A 26326-nucleotide genomic window follows, 5' to 3' on the forward strand; every position below is an offset into this window, starting at 1 on the left:
CATTTGCTTGCTTTGGTGGCTTATGGCTCTAGGTACACGTTTTTGGTTTTGCTCATGGAGAAAATACTATTTGGTAATTTAGAAGTGCATTAAAGATGCGGATGTATTTTCTTCTGATTTCAGGTAAATAAGATTAATGCTTATTTCCTCAATGTGTTTGTGCACTTCTCATAGAGCATTGATGACATTGCATGATTAATTTTGATTGGGTCCTTATCATTTATGCACTGATGACATTGCATGGTGAATTTGGATTGTTTCACCTGTTTCTTCATCTCTAATCTTCATATCATTTTAACTCATGCAATACTTTACATAAAAGCTCATGGTAGACAAGGGTAGAAAAGAGTGCAGAAGATTTTTCATCAATATTTGATCACACTGTGATCCATCGTTAGGATGTAAAAAGATTACTTAGATTAGTGATTGCATATATCACAAAGTGTCATCTGAAACATTAAAGAAAAAATCTTCTAGACAGTTTTCCCCAAAAGCTTTTTAGATGTGTTCTACCACTAAGTAGACTTGGCTAGGCCTCACAAATTCTAAGGAAATGCTTGGTCTCAACAAGCACTAAGGGATGAGAAAGATCGTCAAATACTTCACATAAAACATCATCAGTAGCCGTCTACACTGAATTAAGTAGAATTATTTGCACACGGCAAGAAGCTTGACTACTAAAAAAATAAAAATAAAGGTGAATTGAAATAAGATTCCATGTCAAGTAATAGTGATCCAACTTGTCTGTCTAGGGATCCCTTGGACCCCTACCTCTGTTCCCATGCAGCAGTAACTAACCTGCATGTGCATGAGTATAATTGAGTCCCCAATTTGGTTGAGTGTTGTGCACACATTGCCATTAGTTCACCCCCTACATGCAGAAATGATCCTGTTGCTGTAACTCCATTGCAAAGCATTACTAAATTAGTGGTGCATGGTACATTCAATAATAATTCGTCATAGACATCTCTACATTATAGCAATTGGTTCTTCCAGCCATAATTGAAGGTTACTTTTTTTTCTTATTTACAATACTTAGCTTTAAGGTCAGCTTCAAGTAGGGTATCATTTCCCCCTGTAATCAGAATTTTTGTGACAAAACTAAAATGCTTCTAATTTACCCACATTGGAAACATTTTGCCTTATGTCATTATCAAGACACTATTTTTGTGATGAAACTAAAATATATCTTTATTTGTTAGGCTATTGATTCAGCATAAATCAATGCTCAAGCTCCTATATGAAACATAGAAGAAGTGCACAACATCCGTTGTTGCTCATCAGTATTTTGCAGATCTTTCATTAATCCACCTACCTATGATACTGTTAAGATTTGGACCATACATTTCCAGGCAGGGAATGCAATACTTCCACTGCTGTTTATGACTTGGTAAATGGTGGAACAAACTGGTGGTGATCATCAAGCAGTACACAATATATCTGTTGTAATGTTGAAAATTGCATATGATAGCAATTTCACACCATTACACCAGTGTCAACTTTAGTATTTATGACAAAAGCTATGTCTTGATTTCAAAGCTTCTGACTCCACAAATGACAAAGATCAAGTGTTTTCAATCTCTGTTTTTAAAAATTAGCAGATTTTTTTAGGACTACAATGCTATGTGTGGATGTTTGTGCGACATTCTAGCATCTCGATAATGTTTTAAATTCAAACGGGAATCTTCTGCATGTCTCATTAACAACGCGTGTCATAATGTCCACATGGAAGAGTAATGGCTCCTCCTGCCTATTTGACCAAACAAAACTCCCTCATTTTCATTCATTTGGGTACTTTTCACTTACATTCACTCTCTAACAAGCAATCTCTGTTCTATCTACTACAAACACTCTGCTTGAATGTTACCAGCCCTTACAATCTTCAAAAATTATAAGCATACTAGCAACAGTCTAAACTCCTCCATCTATTTGCACTATCAAATCTGTAGAACATCTCAAGGGAGGAGCCACAAGACTGTTGGTAACACTCCCTTGCTTTTGCATCTATTGATCTTTGTGTCTTTGCACATATTTTATATCTTTTGTGATAGGAGTTTTCCTCCAAAGCGGGGATTGTTTCTACCAAACGTATATTTACTTTAAGTGTCTTTTAGTTTAGCTTTCTTTTACAATATCTATTTGGCTGTCCCTGGAGGTCAGAAGACCAAAACTGGGGTTTGATTGAAGCAAGCCCCTGAACAGCTAGCAACATTTTTCCTGTTCTCTCTGTGTGTGGGTTCAAGTACGAGATAATCTGAAGATGAGCATTTTGGGAACCCAACAGTTGATTTTGACTGGACGATAGCATGGCACGCTATAGTCCGCACAATGCACCATAGTCCGAGGCCGATAGCTCACTTCACTAGCAACAGGTTCTCTTTTGTCTGTACTCTGTATTTCTGTAACTTTTAGCTAATCTCCTTTCTATAATTCACTAAAATTACTTACACAAGCCTAGTTGTAGAAACTCTTCTCATTAGCATACAGATTTCTATTCTACCTCCTTGTTATATTGAATTAAGCTAAATAGCACAATCAATATTGCTGGAGGTAATTGAGGGCTATTTGCTCTTTAAGGCTGCATTGTCTTAAAGGGTAGCGAATCTCCTCTCTTACACCTGCGCATACCATCTTCACGGTGAACACAAAGAGACTACTCCTCCAAGACTTCACTTAATGCTACACTCAGGATCTTGTGACCCTAATAGACTTTGAAGTATGACTACCACAAACTTTTCTTACAGAAAGCCACTACAGATATTATGAGGTGAATATTTCAGCAGATATATTTCTATTGATTTGATTAGAAGTGCAACCAGGTCTCTACAGGATTTTATTTGCTTAGGGATACATTTAATGGTGTACAGATTAATGAACTTGGACCTCGGTGGTGGTCAATCCTGTTCTAAGATAAATTCCATCTCTGCTAATTACTTTAATGATTCATCCAATGATAAGATAGAAATCTATAATATTCTTCTTCTGGTTAAGCTGTGCAGATAACAATCAGTAGTAAGCTAAGAAATTTCGTTTTCTTGACATTTCTAATATCTGATATGGTGCATCTATAGGTGTTGAAACCTAAAGAAGTGCATAATTAGGACTTAGAAGCACGTATTATGAAAATGCCCTACGAGAATATAGGATGAAATCAAGAAAATGCTAGAATTGATTTAATTCAGAGTTTCTCCTCAGAAAAGTCTTCAATAAGCCTGTAAACTAAATAACTCACATACTAATTATAAAATAGATTAACCTTCAACTTTTATTTTTATTTTTGAGAAATGCAACACCTAATCCAACAAAGAAAATAGAGAAAAGGATATTCATGGATAAAGGGAATGAGAGAAAATATTCATGAAAATCCTCACGATAAAAAGAGGATGATGCTGTACTGAAAATGTATAATAAGGTGAAAAGCTACAGATTGCTTCCAGATTTATGATTCATGTTAATTGATCAGTTCATGAAATATGCATATTTTATTCAAATTTTGACATCTGATTTGACAGTAGCAAGAATAAATTATCCCAAAGATGCAAATTATCAGAGTAAGGTTAACGTAAGTGTTCGCTTCCATTTCCAAGCAAAACTACCTACAGATAAGTTCTCTTTATTTGCATGATAATTCTCAACTAATTGTACCAATACTTAAATTAGATAACTGTACAGAGGCGATTTTGACATGATCCAGAATGATGCCCCTTTCTAAAGCCCCTATAGATTAGATTATGGAAAAAATCTCTTACACCAGAAAAACTCAAAAATGCACAGAAGTTGCCCCATATTCAAGACAACTTTGCTGAAAACCGAGTGACAAAGAATCAATAGCTACACTGGCATTGAATGTCACGTGAACAAATTGAGTAACTTCTAATTTCTTTAGCACTACCGAGTACATGGTATGCTAGATATTACAACAATGGAAGGCAACTGGACATATCTAATGAAATTTCCAATCAGCTTTAAGAAAAATGAATAAGATCAATGATCATGTCAAAGAATTGGATAACTTTCACTCTCTATTCATCAGATGGCAATGTTGGGCTCTTTGAACACATGTCAATCTTGTGCAATTTTCGTAATTTTTCTACAGGATTACATAGACCTGCACATCAGAACAATAATACTTAGTGTGAGCAAGAAATTCATTCAGCATCAGCCAACCCGAACCTATCAATCCTTTGGATATTCCATAAAAATGAAACAATTTAGTTTATATCGGATGTTAGTAAAGCATGCTTTAATTAGCCATACCCAGTCTCTGACAATCTAGCAGCAATGAATCTTGAATACACACTACATTCTGCAAAGTCTAGAAACAAAAACTCCATCTAATAATAGATAACAGCAGCTGGCATCAACTGAAAATAATGTTCACTCAATCCTGATAGAACCACTTTATATCATAGCAGCAAAAATCGGAAAAAATCAGGAAAAATTCGGATTTAATAAAATGTTAAAAATTGTAGGAAAAAGACACAAACTACTTTTTTTTGAAATGTAAGGGCATTTCAACAGCAGAGATAGAGAGAGCAAATAAAATAGAGTTTAACACACAAATTATAGAAAATAGGATTTTGTTGTTTATATTATTCATATTGTTGATTACATTGCATTGCACAAAGCATACTTCATCGTGCATAAATAATAACTAGATGGTTACATATGATAAGATTGCAATAACAATATAGTTTGTACAAAGCAACCTATAAACTTAAGTGCAAAGTTCCAAAAAATCAAACATAGCCAATAGCTCTTACTACTACAAATAGAGCCATGCGCCTTGCAGGCCCTGATGATGAAGCTCCTAGTTTAGAGCCTCACCTAAGTTGTCCAACCTCATGACTATCTGTTGTTAAGTATTCACACATCGCCCCATTGCAAATGGGGACCCCTACTTTTTGTTAATTTTAACACTTTCAGATTGACATAACTTAGAAATTTAGATTTAGTTTTAATTAGTTTGTTTAACTGAAAGAAAATGACAACATAGAAATAAACAAATTAACAGCAAGACACAGTTACCATGGGAAAACCTCCTAGGGGGAAAAACCTTGCCAGAAAAGATCCTTAGATCTGATTATGGATTATAGTTATGTAATCATTACAACACTTATCTCATGTATTTGCAGGTTCAGATGTTGCTGTCACAAGAGGTATGAAGTGACTGCCTTCAACAATCACTTCCTGTCATATGAAGGATAGATGCTACTGCTCCATTACCCTAGATTGTAGGCCTCCAAATAATTCGCTGTGTATAACCTAGATGGCAGTCCTTCAAGCAGTTTGCTTGGCATACATAAATGGTAGTCCTTCCAGTAATTCGTTGTGTGTGTATGAATGGCAGACCTCCAATCAGTTCGCTGTGCATTCACTGAATTTTGCCAACACCTCAAGATGGATTTCGCACCTCCTAATGATAGATGAAGGTTGCTGTAGTTGTAGATGACTGAAGTTCGCACTTAGGCAAGTATGAAGATTTTCGCATAAGATGAAGGAGCTTAATTGACTTGAGTGTATAACAAATGAATCTTGATATTTTATTTATATGGAGCGAACTCCTTGACTAGGTCGGCTTTTCAATAATTAAACTTTTAATTATTTCCTTTTATCTGCCTTGTTAATAGGGTCGGCCCTATTGGATAGTGCGCTGAGTGTTTATTTGATATAGCGTGGGGGATAGGGCCACGTTGGAAGGAAGAGGGGCCAGACCTTATTTGGGCGGATTCCAATGTTGCCCAAGGCAATATGAATCCGCCCTTCCCTAATTAATATCAACACTCCCTCTTAATTAGGGAGGAGAACATAACTATAATCTTCCATCTTGCATACACAAGCAAGGAATGGAATTACATAATACAATCTTCCAGCTTGCACGCAAGCATATAGACTGGATCCACCTTACATTGCCCACAGAGGGTGGAGAGGATCTTTTCGACCATCTTACATTGCCCGCAGAGGATGGTCAATCAATTACACTAATACCATCTTACATTTCCCGCAGAGGATGGTTTTAACAATTACACTTCTCCCTGAGAAGTTTTACAATACCATCTTACATTGCCCGCAGAGGATGGTTTAACATTTTACAATACCATCTTACATTGCCCGCAGAGGATGGTTACTAATTACACTTCTCCCTGAGAAGTTTATAATACCACCTTACATTGCCCGCAGAGGGTGGTTTAACATTTACAATACCATCTTACATTGCCCGCAGAGGATGGTTAATAATTATACTTCTCCCTGAGAAGTTTTTGCAATACCACCTTACATTGCCCGCAGAGGGTGGTTTGATACAACACAACGTATTACTGAGATTGAGATTCCCTTTCAATTAGGGTTTCATTTTCCATAATACCAAGTCTATCCCTGAAGTACGCAAACTTCACTTTGGATAGAGGCTTGGTAAGAATATCTGCAACCTACTCATCAGTGCTGACATACTTTAGCTGAATAGCACATCTTTGCACCATGTCCCGAATGAATTGATAGTGAGTTTCCACATGTTTTGACCAGTCATGAAACACTGGGTTGATAGACATCTTAATACAACTCTGGTTATCACTTTGAATAACTGTAGGATTCCAAGCCTGACCAAACAGCCCTGCAAGAAGCTTGCAAAGCCACACTGCTTCTCTAGAAGCTACACTTGCTGCAATATACTCAGCTTCAGCAGTACTCAATGCCACTGAAGATTGTTTCCTACAAGCCCAAGAGATTACTACGGATCCCAAGCTAAAACAAATACCGGAGGTGCTTTTTCTGTCTTTGACGCTTCCAGCCCAGTCTGCATCTGAATAACCTTCCAAGGTTATTGGAGTGTTAAGTGGATACTTCAGCCCAAAACCAATTGTGCCTCGCAAGTATCTTAGGATATGCTTCGCTGCAACAAGATGAACATGTTTGGGCATGCTCATGAACTAGCCGAGAGCATTTACAGCAAAACATATGTTTGGTCTAGTGTTAACTAGATACATCAGTGATTCAATCAACTGTCGGTACTCAGATGGATCTGCAAATTCAGAGTTAGCTGCAGAAACACTTAACTTCTTTAAGTTAGATTCCATAGGAGTAGACATGGGTTTACAATCCATCATTCTAAATCTTTTCAAAATGTCAATAGTATACTTTCCTTGACTTAGAAAAATTTCGTTAGATCTTTGCCATACTTCTAGACCTAGAAAATAATGTATTAGACCTAAGTCTTTCATTTCAAATTCTGAAGCTAATTCTTTCTTGCATCTAATAATAAGTTCATCTTTACCAGTAAGGAATAAGTCATCCACATAAAGAACTAGAATTAGCATTTCATCATTGGCTACCTTAAAGTATATGTTAGAGTCGACATCATTTTTACAAAAGCTTAGACTTAGCAAGTATTTATCAATTCTTTCATACCAAGCACGAGGAGCTTGTTTAAGGCCATACAAAGCTTTCTTTAACCTGCACACATGAGTTAATCTATCCTGAATCTCATAACCCTCAGGTTGCTCAATATAGACTTCTTCCTCAATGACACCATTGAGGAAGGCTGTCTTAACATCCATCTGATGTAGTTTCCAACCCCTAGCAGCAGCAATGGCTATTATAGTTCTAATAGAGGTATATCTAGCAATAGGAGCAAAAGTTTCTTTATAGTCTATGCCTTCCTTTTGAGAAAAACCACGAGCTACAAATCTAGCCTTATATTTTTCAATACTACCATCAGCATTATGTTTAATTTGAAATAACCATTTAGAGGAAACAACAGATTTATCTTTGGGTCTGGGCACAATGTCCCACACATCATTCTTGATGATTGACTGATATTCTTCATCCATAGCAAGCTTCCAGGCATGATGAATCAAGGCTTCTTCAACATTGCAAGGTTCAGTTTCAATGAGATTGCACATCAAATCAACGTAATTGGAGAATACATGAGGTCTCTTAGTTTGAAAGAAGGTGCCACTGGGAGCAACAAATCTTTCAGCTTCTTGAATGGTGTTCCTTACCCAAAGAGGCCTCTTTTTGGTAACGACAATGTCACTAGGAATATCAGTGGGATTCATGGGCTCTGGTGGATCATCATGATCATCTTGAAGTGGAGGTTCTACTTGCTCCCTCTGAATCTCAGGGTTAGAATCAACATTTATATCTTGATTGTTATTAGTTTCATCAATAACACAAGAACCTTTTGATTTCTTAAAAGCAATATCTTCTTCAAATGTAACATCCCTACTTACCTCAACATACCTTTGACCTGGGATGTATATTCTGAATGCTTTGGAGGATTCACTGTAACTGACTAGAATGCCTTTCTTTCCGGAGGGTTCCAGCTTGGTTCGCTTTTCTTTGGGCACATGAATATAAACAGGACTTCCAAAGATTCTGAGGTGACTGATGTCTGGTTTGGATCCTGTGAAGGCTTCTTCAGGGGTCATGTTCTTTAGAACACGGTGAGGGCATCTATTATGGATATATACTACTGTTCTAGAGGCCTCTGCCCATAGGGAGGTCTGCAAGTCTTGATCGTGAATCATAGCCTTTGTAGCCTCCACAATAGTTCTATTCTTTCTTTCGGCAACACCATTTTGTTGAGGATTGTATGGAACACAAAACTCCCTCTTAATTCCTAACTCAACACAAAAATCATAAAAGCTACCGGAGGTGTACTCACCTCCATTGTCAAATCTTAAACATTTAATTCTTTTACCAGAGGAGTTTTCAGTTAATGCTTTGAACTCTTTGAATTTACTTAGGACTTCATCGGATTCTTTAGATTTCAAGATGTAGATCCAAGTTTTCCTAGAGAAATCATCTATGAAGATTACATAATAAAGAAATCCACTAGGAGAAGCTATAGACATAGGACCACATAAATCAGAGCGAACAAGTTCTAGTTTTTCTTTAGCCCTATTTTCACTTTTATGAAATGGACTTTTAACATTTTTACCTATAGCACAACTTTTACAAATGTTATCATGGATTTGACTGAGTTTAGGCATACCTTTTACTAACTTTTCAAGGGATGGAAAAGCTTGATAATGCAAGTGTCCAAGCCTTCTATGCCATAACTCCCAGGATTCAGGAACCTCATTAATGAGTGCTTGGATAGGGTTAGTAGAGAGTTTATAAAGACTATCATATCTATGACCAATTATATGAGCAGATTTAAAACTAGATTTCTTAGGCCATGCAAGAACTTTTCCATCAGAAAATGCAATTTGATAACCTTTATCTTCTAGAGCAGAAATGGAAATTAGGTTTCTTTTAATTCCAGGAACAAACAAGATATCACTGAGGTGCAAGGAAAAACCAGAAACTAAATTTAGAGAGGTAGAGCCAGAACTTACTGAATAACGAGCGTCATCACCAATTACTACATGAAGGCTGGTATCCTTTTCTACTAAGTCTGAAAGGTGATCACATTAGCCTGTGATGTGTCTGGAGGCACCAATGTCAATCAACCAAGTATTGCTATCTGAAGGAACACTGCTAGATAGAGCGGAGATGAATAAAAAATCATCATTTTGTTCTGATACTTCATTTAGGTTGGCTTCACTTTGGTTAGGGTTATGCTGACATTCTTTAGCATAGTGATCAAATTTGTCACATCTAAAGCAACGGACACGCGAGGTATCTCTTGGTTTCTTCCAAGGGTGCTGGGAACTAAATGGTCTGAATTCCCTATTTCTTTTAGGATAAGGTTTCTTCCAATTTCCCCCTTTCTTGCATTGTGCTGCAAGCATGTGATGATCATCTATATGGGGACTTTTGGTTTGTCCTCTTGTGATGAGGCGAGACTCTTCTTGGATACAGTCATTTTTAAGGCGATCAAGGGTGGGTAACTCAGTCCTACCACTTATGGTTTGGATAAATGACTACCATGAGTGAGGTAGACCATTTAGGGCAATCATGACAAGGTCTTTATCTTCCATGTTATGGCCAATTAAACTTAGTTGATTCTTTAGTTCTGAAATTCTCATAAAGTAGGAAATAATAGAATCTTCTTTTGCCATTTTGATATTAAGTAGTAGTTGTCTTAAAGTAATTGCCCTACTGAGATTGTTAATTTCATATGTACCTTGTAAATGGTTGAACAGTTCCCTTGCAGTGGTAAATGAGGCAATAGAGGTGACTAGGTGGTCTTTGACTGAATCAATGAGAATCTTCCTGGCAGCATCCTTTTTGAATTGTTTTAGCTCGGCTGCATCCGTAGGTTCAGTTAGCTCTTTTGCTTCTATGAATTGGAGAAGATCTTCTTCCTCTAGAGCCAACTTGATTCAAACTTTCCAAGCAGTCAAGTTTAGATTCCCATCAAGCCTATCTTCAACTTTCAGCCCCATTGACCTAACCTAAAAATGAGACAACAATCTGGAAATAAAGGAGTACTGAATTCTGAAATATGAAAGTTGATCTAGCCTATAGCTCTGATACCATGTTAATTTTAACACTTTCAGATTGACATAACTTAGAAATTTAGATTTAGTTTTAATTAGTTTGTTTAACTGAAAGAAAATGACAACATAGAAATAAACAAATTAACAGCAAGACACAGTTACCCTGGGAAAACCTCATAGGAGGAAAAACCCAGCCAGAAAAGATCCTTAGATCTGATTATGGATTATAGTTATGTAATCATTACAACACTTATCTCATGTATTTGCAGGTTCAGATGTTGCTGTCACAAGAGGTATGAGGTGACTGCCTTCAACAATCACTTGCTGTCATATGAAGGATAGATGCTGCTGCTCCATTACCCTAGATTGCAGGCCTCCAAAGAATTCGCTGTGTATAACCTAGATGGTAGTCCTTCAAGCAATTTGCTTGGTATACATAAATGGTAGTCCTTCCAGTAATTCGTTGTGTGTGTATGAATAGCAGACCTCCAATCAGTTCGTTGTGCATTCACTGAATTTTGCCAACACCTCAAGATGGATTTCGCACCTCCTAATGATAGATGAAGGATGCTGTAGTTGCAGATGACTGAAGTTCACACTTAGGCAAGTATGAAGATTTTCGCATAAGATGAAGGAGCTTAATTGACTTGAGCGTATAACAAATAAATCTTGATCTTTTATTTATATGGAGCGAACTCCTTGACTATGTCGGCTTTTCAATAATTAAACTTTTAATTATTTCTTTTTATCTGCCTTGTTAATAGGGTCGGCCCTATTGGATAGTGCGCTGAGTGTTTATTTGATATAGCGTGGGGGATAGGGCCACGTTGGAGGGAAGAGGGGCCAGACCTTATTTGGGCGGATTCCAATGTTGCCCAAGGCAATATGAATCCGCCCTTTCCTAATTAATATCAACACTTTTTGCTTTCTAGGGTTAGTTTTCTTTGCTTGGTTGTCTGGTCTTGGCTTTTAGCCTTTGCATTGGAGAGTTGTCAGAGAGATCATTAGGATAGCAAGCTCTGCTTAAGTAAAAGGGATTGAGTCAGGTGGATCTCCTCAAGAGGTCAGGTCAATTGAGTGATTAGGGGATATTTAGATCATTCCTAGGGTGTTTTTTGTGTACTATCTGATCGCACTTCAAGTTGCTAAATCAAACCTTGGTTGAATGCATAATGTCCTCCTAGGTCCCATCCCTTACATCAAGGACAAAGCGAATTCGCCTTAAGAAGTTTGGAATGTCATCCTGATCCTGAAATGTCTAGAAAATTGAAGAATCCTCCAAAAACTAGATTTTGCATTATAACTCCTAGAGGTTCAAAACCACTCTCAAACATCCTGACAATATATATGGAATATAACTTAAAGTATTCACTTATACTTAAATGTTATATTCCATATATGAATCCTGACGGAGAGACTATCATGTCAAATTTCGCTCTTGACCCTTCCAAAGGGTCAAGAGCGAATTTCCTTGGATCTTCTTCCCTGGTCCTAATTTGCATAAGAAACCTTGTCCTTATGGTGGTATGAAGAGAGCATTAATGTTTGCAACAAAGAGAAGTGATGAAAAGTGAGGAATTCGGACATGATTGCAAATTTCGCTCCTGACCCTTCCAAAGGGTCCAGAGTGAAATCCTCCTTATTGCTTATTTGTTCATTAAGGACATCAAATAATGGACTTGAATGGCAAGGAGAGGATTCAAGAAGATAAGACTAAAGCATGATGAGTGAAAAAGGTCAAGAAATTTGAGCATAAATGTGAATTTTGCTCCTAACCCTTCCAAAGTGTCCAGAGCGAAATTTCACAAAGGACCTAAGATTTCACCTAAGTCATTGGTTGGTTGGATTGATTTGAAAGGATATGGAAGGAAATACATCAAAAGGTTGAGTCTAAGGCGAAGTCAAGTCAATTTCAAGGTGAATTAAGCCTAGAATAGGAATTTCGCTCTTGACCCTTCCAAAGGGTCTAGAGCAAATTCCTCTATAAGACAACCCACCTTGACCCAAACTAGGAACTAGCTCATTCCCAGGCATTAGTGAAGGCAAAACACTTGTTTGGATAAAAAAATATGGTAAAGAAAGGTGAGAAATGAGCTCAAGGAAGAATTTCGCTCCTGACCCTTCCAAAGGGTCCAGAGCGAAATTCACATAACCTTTTATTTTCCTCCTTGTTATGGCCAAGTTTTGGATTTCTAAGCCATGGTTGAAAGGACTTTGATGCGTTCTTACTTTGAAAGGTGAATTGAGGTGATGGAATAGTGAAAATCAATAGGAATTTCGCTACTGACCCTTCCAAAGGGTCCAAAGCGAAATCCTCAGTTTGACCCCCTATTTTGCCTAAGACGTTGAAAAGACCTTGTTTTGAGCTAAGTGGATGGCAAATGGACTTGATTGAGGTGAGGAGAGGTGAGTTTGATCAAATTTGAAGGTAAATTGAATGGAAGAAGTGAGAAATCAACCTAGAATGGAAATTTCGCTCTTGACCCTTCCAAAGGGTCCAAAGCGAAATTCCCCATAAACACTATTTTCTTCCTTGTTTAGACTAATATCTTAGTTCCTTGGGCATATTGGGAAGTGGATTGACATGTGATTAGAAGTGAAGGAGTGAAGGATTTTGTTCTAAATCATGAATTTCGCTCCTGACCCTTCCAAAGGGTCCAGAGCGAAATTCTTGAAAACACCTTTTTTCCTCTTTGATAAGGTCAAATCCTTAGTTTCTATGGTGTGGTTGAAGGTGGATTGGTTTATATTGACTTTGCAATGGAGATTGGAGTTCAAGAGATGAAGAGTCAAGCCTAGAATGTGAATTTCACTCCTGACCCTTCCAAAGGGTCTAGAGCGAAATTCCCAAAATCTCCTTTTTCTCTCAATTTTGTGTCAAGCCAAGTGTGGATCAGGGTGAATTAAGATTGAAGATGTCCTTAAGCATGCCTTTAAATGGCTTGTGACCACCAAAAATGAAGGTTTTTGAGCTAAATCTTGAATTTCACTCCTGACCCTTCCAAAGGGTCTAGAGCGAAATCCTAAATAGGTCCTGTCCTAGCCATGGTTTTGAGCGAATTTCTCCTTTCAAGCCATTTTGAGGTCAAACAAGTGTTGTCTTCATGAGAGGGGGATCCAAAGTTGAGAGTCAAAGGAAAGCAAGGTATGAAGAATGAATCTAGGTGAAGGAAAACAAGCAAATCTTGAATTTCGCTCTTGACCCTTCCAAAGGGTCCAGAGTGAAATTCTCAAAATCACGTAGTTTGCTCATGATTGAGATCAAGAGATGGATTCCTAGGCCTTGGTGGAGAGAAGACTAGTGTATGCTTGACTTGGGAGGCATTTTGGAGTAGAGAAATGATGGAATTTGGACTTAATCATGAATTTCGCTCTTGACCCTTCCAAAGGGTCCAGAGCAAAATTCTTAAAACCTCTATTTTGCTCCCAATTTTGCATCAAGCCTAGTGTTGATTGAGATTAAAAACATCCTTAGGCATGCATTTGAGTAAGTTGTGGTCGCAAAATGTGAAGAATTTTTCCTAAAATGGAAATTTCGCTCCTGACCCTTCCAAAGGGTCCAGAGCGAAATTCCTAGGAGGTCTAATATTTTGCCTAGGTCTTTGAGCAAAACCTATTCCTAGACAATTTTGGAGGCAAAAGGCTAGGCCTAAGATTATGAAATGATGAAATGAGGTCTAAATTGAGCAAAATAGCAAATTTCGCTCTTGACCCTTCCAAAGGGTCCAGAGCGAAATTCTTATAAGGCCTATCCCTGAGGAGGATCCTAAGCGAATTCCATTTTGATGCCTTCTTGTTGATGATTTAAGGTAAGAAATGCTATGTTAAGATGAATATATCATGTGTCCTTAATCACCTTTTGGTTTGTTTTGCAGGTGGAAGAAAATCAGGCCAGGACAAGGACGACCTATTCCAGTCTCATCATCGTCAAGGACATTCCAAGTGCATAAAGGAGGACTCTAGGTGTTTCAAAGCGTTGGAAGACTACAAGTGTTCGAGAAGTTGCAAGCTAGCCTCAAGACCTCATTCTACCACATGAAGAAACCACATGATGACAGAGAAGAATGACCTTACCAAAAATTAAAGGCGAGGTATGCTACCGGAGAAAGAAAACTTGACAGTAAGGAAGCCTCATCAAGCACATGGAAGTTAGAGGTACATCATTCTTCGCATCAAGGACAAAGGAGGATCAATGAAGAAACAAACGTCAGATAAGGTGGCATCCCAGTCACTTTTCCTCCAGTTGGATTGGTCCACCTCAGCATGTCCAGATTCAATGTACCTAATTTATCAGGGACGACACAAGCTTCGGTGTACCTACCCCTGCTTCCTATTGGTCCTCACTCCTTGAATATAATTTTCTCATTGGCTAAGGAAGTTTGTTATAACAAACCCTACTTAGGGTTCCTATCTTATAATCCTAGCCATTGATTCTAAGTCAATCAGAGCCGTCAATTTGTAAAGGGCTCTCTATATAAAGCCCTGGCTCTTCATTTGTAAAGGTTAATAGTTAGGAGTTAGCAAAAGAGAGATAGTCAATAATTAGTAGCTCAATAGTAGATAGCATTTTAGAGTCGACTGGAATCATCCAACTTCAGCTTAACTTCAATTATCGCTTCTTCATTGATATGCATCAACCTGACGGTGTTTATGCTTGTAGCGGTGATATGAACATCATAAAGCTACCCTTAGAAGATAGCACTAACCTTGTGGAGATGATCATAGCATGTCAAAGCAAGACTTAGTTAGAGTTTCATCAAAGGTCATCCATTGCTCCTAATTCTTAGTGTTAGAATTAGATTCCTCTCCAACCCTTATCCTTTTTTCCCTTTTTAAAAAATCAAGGATCAGTAAAGACCCACGTTTCAATGATATCCAAAGTAAATCATATGCTCAGGTCATCAAATGTAAGTCCCCTTGTGATTCCAGCAAAATCACATCATACCGCAAGAGCTTATCCACACGTAGAGACCCTACATATCAGATACTTGGAGTTGCTCCGATTGATCCTTCGGCAAGATCTTCAGCATTCGGGGAAACTTTGTTCAAGAGAGGATAAGATACCTTGGCATTTTATTCTATGTTCGCATGTGCATGAAAAACACATCAACACTATCCAAGTTGGCCTCCACGATCTCTAAATCCTCAAGCTCAAGGAAGTCATTAAAAAGACAGTTTTTCTTTGCTGAGCAGGCATCATAAATTACAAAACAGGAATCAACTGGTTTATATTTGTGATTTAATAGTACTTGCGATTTCTAGAACAATGTGAAAAAGAACTATATTAAGAGTGTGAAAGGGAAATTAAATGACAGAGGCAATTATAAAGTTCATCTTAATAGGTTTTGAATCAAATAGCTCAGGATAGAGTAATAGAAAATGTTTTTGAAATAGAATCTTACATCTCGAAAGACCATAAATGATGTTGAAATGTTCTCATTGATAACTATTTTAGCAGATTTGTAAAACAATGAAGCGAGTATTAAATATTTTTCCATTAGATAATGAAGACCTGCTAGTACAAAAGAAGAGATCGACTATTTGAGCCAAAAATTTAGCTATTATTATTCAAGTAAATTTCCCTTGATTTTGCGTATAATTGGATGATGGGGTTAAAAACATTGATGAACTTTGAGTTGAGAATTTGTGAGATTATAGGTACAAGTTTCAATGAAAAATCAAAGCACAAGGAACATTCCCTTTCAATGGGACAGATGCTACTGAAATCTATCTAGATTGTGAAAGACAAAATATATGAGGCCTGCTTCGGGAGGGATTAAGATAAACCTACAAGACTAGGGCATGACTTCTACAAATCATGTATTAGTTTGCCTAATATCAATTTAACTGGCATGGAATGCTACACTATATGTGCTATTGTACTCCCCTGTAGCCTCTTGAACCTCCATGTATAGGATGAGCCTAAATGGACTGTAGTTCCCTGATAATTGCAGGGCATGCATTCAAGTAATGAGTTTCACCAATTAACAAAGCATTAAGCCTATAAAATAGATAGGAAATTTATATACAACCAAAACAATTATTCATTTTAATATAAAATATTGCTGAAGTTCATTTTTTCAGCACTAAAAGCTGATTTTAAACTTTCTGATAGAAGCCATTCTGCTTCCAGTTCCACAATGTCTATTTACTATTATGTATATACTTTTGCTTCCCACTTTAATATACAATTGTCACTACCCTACTTGCTTGTCATTAAAACTCGATGGCCAATGTCAAATTGAAGCTTCAAATTATCACACTTTGTTGGCATCTGAAAAAGAAATTCACCCCAACCTAACTTTGATAATCTAAACAACCACCTTGGTATTAATATTGAGAATTATACATTAAAATTCTTTTCAATAGTCAAGATCACAAGAATTCCAAGAAAACAAACCTCTTTAGCTTGATATCAATTCTATAGAGTTTTGTTTTCGTTTAGTCTGACTTTCTATATTTACTTTTGGTAAGTACTCTTATATGGTTCATATATGTTCAAAAAACCGGATAGAAGCCTTAGTATTTATGATATAGTCTATGATTTAACTCAGTTAGTATTTATGGTATAGTCTATGATTTCCCACTAAGTTGTCTTTGGATTTATATACATGGAAAGCATTTCTACGAGCTTAAGGAAAATGATAGTAGAGTGGAATACTGAGAAAAAAGCAGCACATCTCTCAACCATTCCACGTTAATGTCTTTAGCATCAAACATAGAAGCATACCAAAGAACGTGTCTCTATTTTAATGTCCTTAACATCTATTAGAAATATACGTCCATTCAAGGGTGCCTACCTATGATTTGCCTCAGCAACCTGATGGGATTTGGCAAATCTTTGATGGTGTATCACGTCCCAGTGGCTAGTGCTCAGTTTTGCGCTAAAAATCAACGAAAAAGCCCCATTAAATATTGGGTATCACGAAAGTTTGGTGAATAGTAAATTCATTTCTTGGGCAATTATTTAAACTTAAAAAAATTCTTGAAAACTGTGGCTGATCAAATTGGGATTTTTAGGGGAAAAAATCGTTTCGGTTGAAGATTTTTTTAAAATTGTGAAAATCGAGATTTTTTGAGGATTTATGCTTCTATGCTTTATATAAATAATATAATGAAAACAGGCCAGGTGACACTGAAACTAGGCTTAAGAGTATGTTGGATTCTTCCTCTTATTTTAGATATATCCAGGCATCTTCTTGAAGACGTGCTTCTTCTGTTTATTGCTAGCAAGTGCATGTTAAATTAATATCAACTTTAAGCAGTCAAACTAGAGATATATCAAAGCATCTTGAAAACCAAATTTGCAGCTAGCTCGGCAATTCTTGTACATTAAGCATCAATGATCTCTTTGAGGTGGACAGGCTTGAATTGTTATAGATTAACACAAATATTAAAGAGTGGCTGTGCCAAAAGTGTAGGAATTGTTGAAGCATAGTCCAATCTACTGGGTGTGCCATAAGGAACTCTTAAAAGTTAAAGCATTACCTCAGGGCAAGAATGATGTCATAAACTGAGCTTTGATTCTGAGTGCCATACGTTAGCCAATCCAGCAACCTTATGAAAGATATCAATTGATAGGATTGGATAGTGAATTGAAGATTCTCTGTTAAAGTTGTGTGAATACTCACACGTGGGTGAGGAACTCTGATATTCCAACAGCAAGTGAATCATTCCCCTTTTGGATTTCTCTCCTCCCTTGTAAGGAGACTTATGTTAAAGTTATTTTACTGAAAGAAATATTCTAGCCATCTAAGGAATATTTTTACAATTCTGTTCTCTGATAACTGTGCAGACTCTAGGATTGAAGCTCATATCTAATACAGATTGAATTGATATACTGACCTATATTTGAGCAAATTCATAGTAATTATCTAAAACAATCAATGACTTCATAACTAAAACCTTTGCTTTGAACTTTTAGCAGTGATATTTTAGTTTCTAGAGTGTCCAAATTCAAAAACTTCTCACACCCAACACTATTCCCAGCCCCTCAAGTGGGGTGCTACATATCCATGCCAAGTGAACTCTAGACTTATGCACCCATCCAATTCTTCTGCATCATATTTACCTTTGCCTTGACCTTACTCCCAATGGCATTTATGTTTTTATACTGTCAAATTAGTGACTTATACCTTTGCAAGAAGAAAAATATCAAGATTCTCAGCAATGGATCCAGAAATACTAGGCACGGATGAAATAAGTGTAAGAGAAGATAAAAAGTAGTTTTTTTGCATGCACTTTTCATTCTCTCAAAAAAATGCAGCTTCATTGTCCACTAGAAACCAATAGAGATGCACCTTTATATGCTTCAAAATGTTTGATTAAGACTAAAATTGAGAAACGTTATCTTTTTACTCCACAGATTGTCTCAATTCTCAAGATTATGCAATTCCAATATATTTCAAAACACATAAATACTAAGCTTGCAAATATCAAATATGCTTTCAGAAAGTTATCTAGGCCTATAATGTTTCAATGACAAATTCTATGAAAGTGAAGAGGATGATTTTACAAATATACAGATCCCAGTTTTACATTAGATGTTTAGATTTGGTAGTTATTATAATAATTAGCACTTCTACTTCGCTATTCTGACTTGCTGCCCTTTAGAGCCCCATTGACATACTACGGTCATTTGTGGAGATTCCTATTAACTCTTACTTTCTTTCTTCTTGACTCCATAATCACACATAGTATAACATTTGCATCATTCCTATGAATTGTACTTTCTTATTTACCATAAGTTTGATAGAGCCCTATCTCGTGTAGATGACTTGAAAATTTTCCCCATCTATAACTTAAAATTAATAAGTATATGCAAGCACATGTTTGAGGTGAGCATACCTGAACACTTAGGGATATCCCATACAGCAATAGAATTAGATTTGCATCGAGAGTCACATATTGCTCGATTATCTTCGTGGTTGACATTCATAGCAAGCATCCATGACCCGATTGTGACATCCTCATTGCTGAACATTCTAAAGCTGTAAATGCAGATGCAGTAGGATTTTATGAATACAATAATTATAGCTTCTATTTGGTGTTAAAGTGACAATCTTAGCATGTCTTTATATAATAACTGGTCATTACACTAGAATATTCAAGCCAAACACAAAACATGAGAGGCAGCTATGCAAGGGAATCACCTCCCTAATATTAAACAAGTGAAACTACTGAGCATAGAAAACAAGGATTCATATACACATTGCACTACATATTTGACATAATATGGCAAAATCAACGTACATAACAAACCAATATTGTAAAAAATCAGTTCTAAACTAAAATTGGACTACACTTGTAAACCCGTTAAAAAATAATACCTAATTCTGATCACTTCCCAATTTTGTGCAATTAGAGTCGAGATAAAAGAAATTCCAACCCAAACAATCTAAAAAGTGAATCACTGGAAAATGCTTCTGAAAACTTACACATAATTATTCGTTATATGGCTTCCATCTATGTGATGTTGACATAGTTAAGTCAATAATAAAAATTAATAGCCGTTTGTTCAAGTTAAGCCATGCCTTTTCTGTTATTGGTTGACAGTAAAAAGGGGACAAAATCAAAAGAGTCAACTAAATGCTGACTACCTGAATTCAAAACAATCACACAATGCCTCCACTGTTTCTGAGTTTTTCAGTTTCATGGTGATGGGGCAGTGTACTTTTCAGTCTGCCAAAGATAGCTTTCCTAACTGATGCAGGAGCATGTGATATCCCCAAAGTGAACCTCATCAAGTATTGTTGTTATTGAGAAAGCTCCTTGTATTATCTTTAGGGATTGTTGGAGTTGTTTGTCATTGATGTCAAAGCAACATAAGAATAGTTGTTATACATTCCCAATAAAGAGAGTGGGTGAAATAAGAAGACTGATATAGAGATATCATGATAAGACATATGATTCAAAGAACAGCGATTTGTATCATTGACGGTGACTTCATAGTCTAAAAGAATATTTAAAGATGGCAGTCAAATTAACATAGCTGACTCTACATTAATAGAGCAGTAATGAAGAGAAGGAAGTAAATATATGGTCGATGAATCTCCTTGGCCAACTTCAGATTAATTGTCTAAGTCAAAAGAATATTAATTTGTTTATGTGAAAGATGGGAACGGTTGGGAAAAGAAGAACAGAAATCCATGTTACAAAAGGCAACAAATATATTAAAAAAGAAAAGCATCGATTTGAATTATAGAAGAACCAATTCATTATGTGTGCTACCATAACCATAGGCGTCATGTGTTATATTCGGTGGTCATGATTCAAGCATGATTCCCCTGAGGTTTCCGTAAGAACCATTACACAGCTTGGGGTTCATTACGTGCGTCAATGTTATAGTTGTTTCTGTTTACAAACGATGAGTTTATAAAATCAATATAACGACTGAACCAGCTAATTCAGCATTATATTAATCCGGCAACTATATTGTTGATCAAACGATATATTCCCTCCTTGCTATTTGATACGTGGTCCAACACGACATATCTATGGAGCAACATAATTACGAGCAATGAACCCATGAACGAAGACAAGCATATGAGAGAAGATGGCATTGAGCTGGTGTCTCCTCCGCACATTGACAAAGTACATTAATGGTGTAAAAGACTCTAAAGCAAAAATGGATCTTCCGCTGCTGTGAGTATTTCGTCCCGAAGTTGTGGACATAGATAGCAATCCGAACCTCCTAGGTAGTAACTGTTGTCACAAAAGCTTGCACCCATGCTGAGCTATCAACTCAGCAACCTTGTGAAATGTGGAAACAACCCAGAAGTGTGGGACCTTGCGCAAGGGGGTTGAATCTCCGGAGAAGGCTGGCTTCCTTCTCAATCCAAGTGCAGGTGTTGAACCAACTCAACATTCCAAATTATACTTCTGAACCTACCCTAACAGCGCGCGGAGGAAAAGGGAAGAGAGAAATGCTTAAAATGAAAGGAGGTGATGCACCAAGATAAGGGATGTTTCTCTCCCCACCCGAAATGGCACAAAGAATCAAATGAAATACCCAGGAGATGCACAAACTTCAGTTGCATGAATGACCTCAACGCATGTATGGAGGTTAGAACTTGCTGAATGTCAAGAGGGGAGAAAGTTTCCCACAAGTCACACCCAGAAACGGGTTAACACAACATATATGTGAAAGAAAGTCACAAACATACAGTTACAATGAAGGTAAGAACACATACACAACATGCATAAGTTGAAGTAAGGCAAGAATGCTGATTTCAATTCATTATAAGGCCAATGGCCAAACTTATAATTGCAAAAATGCAAGAGAAATATACAAGTCTTCAAGAGAAGTGAAAGAGCATAGAATAACTCAAGCCAGCATGGAGAGAACCCTTTACAATGAGGCTTAACAACCTTTATATAGAAAACAGGTTGCAGAGGAGAGACCATTGGTCAAGGAAGAGAAGCCTTGACCCTTGTATGTGCAGAGGAATGTCAGTCAAGGAATGCAGGGAAGTGCAGGCACCTGACATGGTGTACATGCAAGCAACTCGACCATACCTTGACAAGGCAATCCCAAGAAGAAAAGTACTTCTAGAAGGTGGATTGCTTGACAATCCAAAGTCAGAGCATGCAAGCATGACATGAAGGTCAACAAGTAACCATAAATAAGCATGGCTTTGTAGTCCACTTGATGGAAATCCTGCAAAAATCATTAAATGCACCTGTGTAGCTCCACAAAAGAAAGTGTACAAGTCGCAAGAGTTGGTGGAGCATTAAGAATTTTGAGTGTTGATCATACCATTTGGAAGTGTTGAAAGTTGTCGGAAGTCGTTTTGGTGTCTGTTTTATCATCTACCAAACATTAGGATAGGATACCCGAAGGTACTCTATCCTCTCCTGAAAAATCACTAGTGATTCCAAGGTCTATATGTGCGAACAAGCGACTTTAGTGGAATAGCTTCTTGGGTAGTGTATGCTGAAATTTTCAAGGGGACTTACGTTTGACAAGTATTCTTGAACTGCTGGACTTAGATGGATTTAGCAATTTTAGGGTCTTCTTTTTTTTGGGGGGATTTTTTGGGATTTAGACTTTCAAAAGAAAGGGAAAAAGAGATAGGGTTTGAGGAGGTTAATCTAATCCTACAAATTCTGGAGACGGTATCAACTGGATGCTCTCGAGAAACCAAACCTTGCTTCGCCACACTAGGGACAACTACACAAGGTCGGTGCAATCTTCAATGGGTTGTGCTTATGATCGAGATGTTGGGATGCACAGGGGATGGGCTCAGACTAACTTTGCACGGTGAGATGGAAATCATCCATACACCAAAAGTATGAGCGGAGATACACCATCAATTGACACTTATCAAATCCTTCATTCGAATTAACAACAATGAAAGCAAATCTAAGTTAATTTTAACTAAGTGTTGAGGCAATTGAAACCATGCAAATCATTCAAATAATAGAGATTACAAAGTATGAGCGGAGATACACCATCAATTGACACTTATCAAATCCTTCATTCGAATTAACAACAATGAAAGCAAATCTAAGTTAATTTTAACTAAGTGTTGAGGCAATTGAAACCATGCAAATCATTCAAATAATAGAGATTACAAAGCAGCGCACATGCAATATATTATCTGGAAATGACCTTAAGCAACAATACATCAAAAACCTCACCCTCTCCAAATGAGAGGAGGTAGCCTTATATAGTTTTCAAGAATAAATGAACGCCCGAGATCAAATAGTGATCAAGGGCCCAGATTGAAAGCTATAAACCCTAATTAGGGTTTCCCAAAACTAACTACCCTCAACCAATTACATTTGGGACACTTGTCCTTCTTGCTAAATATGAACCATCAATGAAAATAGAAGGTTGTTGCATTGTGAAGTGTGCCCTTCAAAAAGCTTCTTGATAAGTCATGTTCATCGAACCTGGACATGCTGACTTGGAGCGATCTGATTGGTTGGAAAATGACGAGGCGCCACCTCAACGTGTTGGATGTCTTCCTTGAATTCTCCAATTTGTGTCAAGAAATCATCCAAGTATGGAAATTTGATTCCTTCTTGTCGCCATTTGATTCTGATTGGGAGCTTGTCTTTTTAATTCCTTCAGGAAATGAAATCCTTCAAGAAGTTGGAAGTTTATTTAACTTTCCCATATTTTCACCAAGTCTGAGAACTTTTCTTTCTGGATGCCTTGAGATTCTTTCAAGTGTCTCGAATTTGGAGAAGAAATCTCTTCGCGAAGTATTTCTCATACTTAGCCAAATTTTGTCCCTCTCTATGCTCGGACGAACCTTGTTCGTGGTCCCGTTTTCAATTCTGAAATTGGCTCGAAACTCCATTTGTGTTTTCTGTGATGATCTTGCCTTCAGTTGCCAATTTATGTTGCGTGGGAGGAGGGTTAAAAAGCTCTAGGTAACCCCTTGCAAATATGAAATGATGGGATCAAGTTGTTCAGGCATTCGCTGTGATCATGTCCTTCTTCTCGATACCCTGACATGCCTTCAACATTTCCCATACTAAGCCAAATTTTGGCTATCTTCACGCCCGGATGAACCTTGCCTGTGAACTCCAACTGCGATCTCTATGATGATCCCGCTTCTATTTCATCCCGCAACCTGTAAAACCAAAGGAAAATAAGTTAGAAATCTATCTTGGATTAAATAAAATAAAGGCTGCGAACAGCTAAGTGTTTGGAAAATTTCACTTCATTTTCATACTTAGCCATGAGAACGGGATTTTCACATGTAAATTCTCCAACCTTCAAGATAACTGTGATCACAATCCAACACCAAGTGTTATAACTCCGAAAATTTCTTATACTTAGCCAAAACGATGATTTTCCTCCCTTAGAAATTCGAACAAATTTACTAAAAATCATTTCTCAAACTCTGGAAAAACTCAAAAAATACATAAATCTGCATCATGAATTTAATTTCATCTTCAAAAATACTCAAAAATTCAGGAGAGATTCCATAATTCATCCTTATACTGGTTGTCTTTCTCCAAAAATCTGTGAAACTTTTGTCAAAAAAGTTTATCCATCTTCCAGCAATATCCAAAACTTTCTCCAGATGAACTCCAAACTGAAAGTATTTTACTATGCTCTCCTTAATATTTTCGAACTTCTTGGTGTAGAAATGAAGTTTACAACGAAGTATTTGTAAATAAAGTTAAATCCTCAATCAGAAACCCTTAAAATCTTCCAAATCATGTTTCCAATTTTAACTTCATTCTTTTAGAAAGTGTTGTCATGTTTCCAAATTCAAAGAAAATATCTTCTGAAAGTTTCCAATTTGGCTATAAGTTCGAAATATTTATTAATCTTCCAATATTCTCTTTAAAAAAAACTTTCCATTTTGGATTTAAGTTCGAAATCCTTATCAATCTTCCAATATTCTCCTTTTGAAAACTTTCTATTTTGGATTTAAGTTCGAAATCTTGAAGGATTTTCATGACATCACTTTGTATTTTCGTTGATTCTGTTTGACTTTTATGTGTAGGCGGACTTTTGGAGGCTTACCTTCATCCTCCTCAAACTTGGGCGGACTTTCCTTACCTCTCCAAGGCATGACGGGGTTTGAGAAGGCTCTTCAACATCATACTTAGCATCTACTTCCTAGGGCGGAGTTTTGATGGGTCTCCAACATAGGGCGGACTTTGGACTTCACCCCTTGGGCACCCTACACACATGGCAGACTTTAGAGTGTTGGCCATCATGGCCTCTTCCAAAACATGGCGGACTTTGAAGGGTTGGCCACCAACATGGTAGGATAGGGCGGAGTTTCAAGGCCATTCACTCAGTAGCACCTTGGGCGGAGTTTTGGTAAGTCCCCTTAGGCATGGCGGACTTTGGTGGCACCTCCTACATGACTCTCAGACCTTTGGCAGACTTTAGACTTGGCTCCATCAAGGTGAAATTTTGGCTAAGGCATGGGGCGGACTTTGAAGGCCTCTCCTCATGGCTCTCTTTACCCTTGGCGGACTTTGGAGGTCTCTCCTACATGGCCTTGAAGACCTTGGGCGGACTTTAGCCTTTGCTCCTTCATGGCAAAATTTTGGCTAAGGCATGGGGCGGATTTTGAAGGTCTCTCCTCATGGCTCTCCATCAAGGCGAAATTTTGGCTAAGGCATGGGGCGGACTTTGAAGGTCCCTCCTCATAGCTCTCTTTACCCTTGGCGGACTTTAAACTTGGCACCTCCTACCTTGCTCTCTTACTTTGGCGGACTTGGGAGAGGGCTCCTACATGACCTCCATCTTGGGCGGACTTTGGTGGTGTCCCCAACTTGGGCGTACTTCTATCATCTCTCCCACCTTGGGCGGACTTTGGAGACACCTCCTAGGGCGGACTTTAGGCATCCCTCCTCTTGGGCAGACTCCAAGCATCTCTCCCATCTTGGCGGAGTTTTGGTCTACCTCCCAACATGGCGGACTTTTAGACATCTCCAACATGTGCGGACTTCTAGACCTTTGCTCTTCAAGGCGGACTTTTGGAGGCTCTCAAGAGGGCAAACTATATATGAAATATAACATTTAAGTATAAGTGTGAAATACCACTTATACTTTAAGTTATATTTCATATATATTGTCAGGATGTTTGAGAGTGGTTTCGGGCCTCTAGGACTAATAATGCAAAATCTAGTTTTTGGAGGATTCTCCAATTTTCCAAACTTAGTCAAATTTCAGGATCAGGATGACATTCCAGACTTAGCCAAATTTCAGGACATTTGAGGATCAGGATGATTTTTCGAGTTGATTATCCTTTGAAGGTGCCATGACCCCCTAAAATATAGGAACTTAGCTTTTTGGGTCAAAACTTGAAAATTTTGGATCGCGGTCGAAGCAGGTCAGTGGTACAAGTGTAAACCCTAGGTTTGCATCCCGAAAAAGCAAAAAGCCTAAAATCTAGAGATTTAGCTTTTTTAGGTCAAAACTTGGAATTTTCGAGTTCCGGTAGAAGTTGGTCAGTGTT

At 37.5% G+C, this 26326-nt stretch overlaps 1 protein-coding gene across 2 annotated transcripts in view; it reads right to left on the reverse strand.

Annotated features, from left to right (window-relative positions):
• Positions 1-530: 530 nt before the first annotated feature.
• LOC131041904 (probable beta-1,3-galactosyltransferase 12) overlaps positions 531-26326 on the reverse strand; it is a 71920-nt gene continuing 46124 nt past the window's right edge. The window contains exons 6-7 of one of the 2 annotated variants that reach the window (XM_057975135.2): positions 19233-19375; positions 531-895 (exon numbers count right to left, since the gene is read on the reverse strand). In XM_057975135.2, coding sequence (XP_057831118.1) covers positions 768-895; positions 19233-19375 — 271 coding nt within the window. In that variant the 3' untranslated portion in view covers positions 531-767. Of the gene's footprint in view, positions 896-3686; positions 4109-19232; positions 19376-26326 lie in introns of those variants that run through there. The other variant, XM_057975136.2, reaches the window with a different exon arrangement.

Source organism: Cryptomeria japonica, chromosome 1, assembly GCF_030272615.1.
Source record: "Cryptomeria japonica chromosome 1, Sugi_1.0, whole genome shotgun sequence".
Lineage (NCBI taxonomy): Eukaryota > Viridiplantae > Streptophyta > Pinopsida > Cupressales > Cupressaceae > Cryptomeria > Cryptomeria japonica.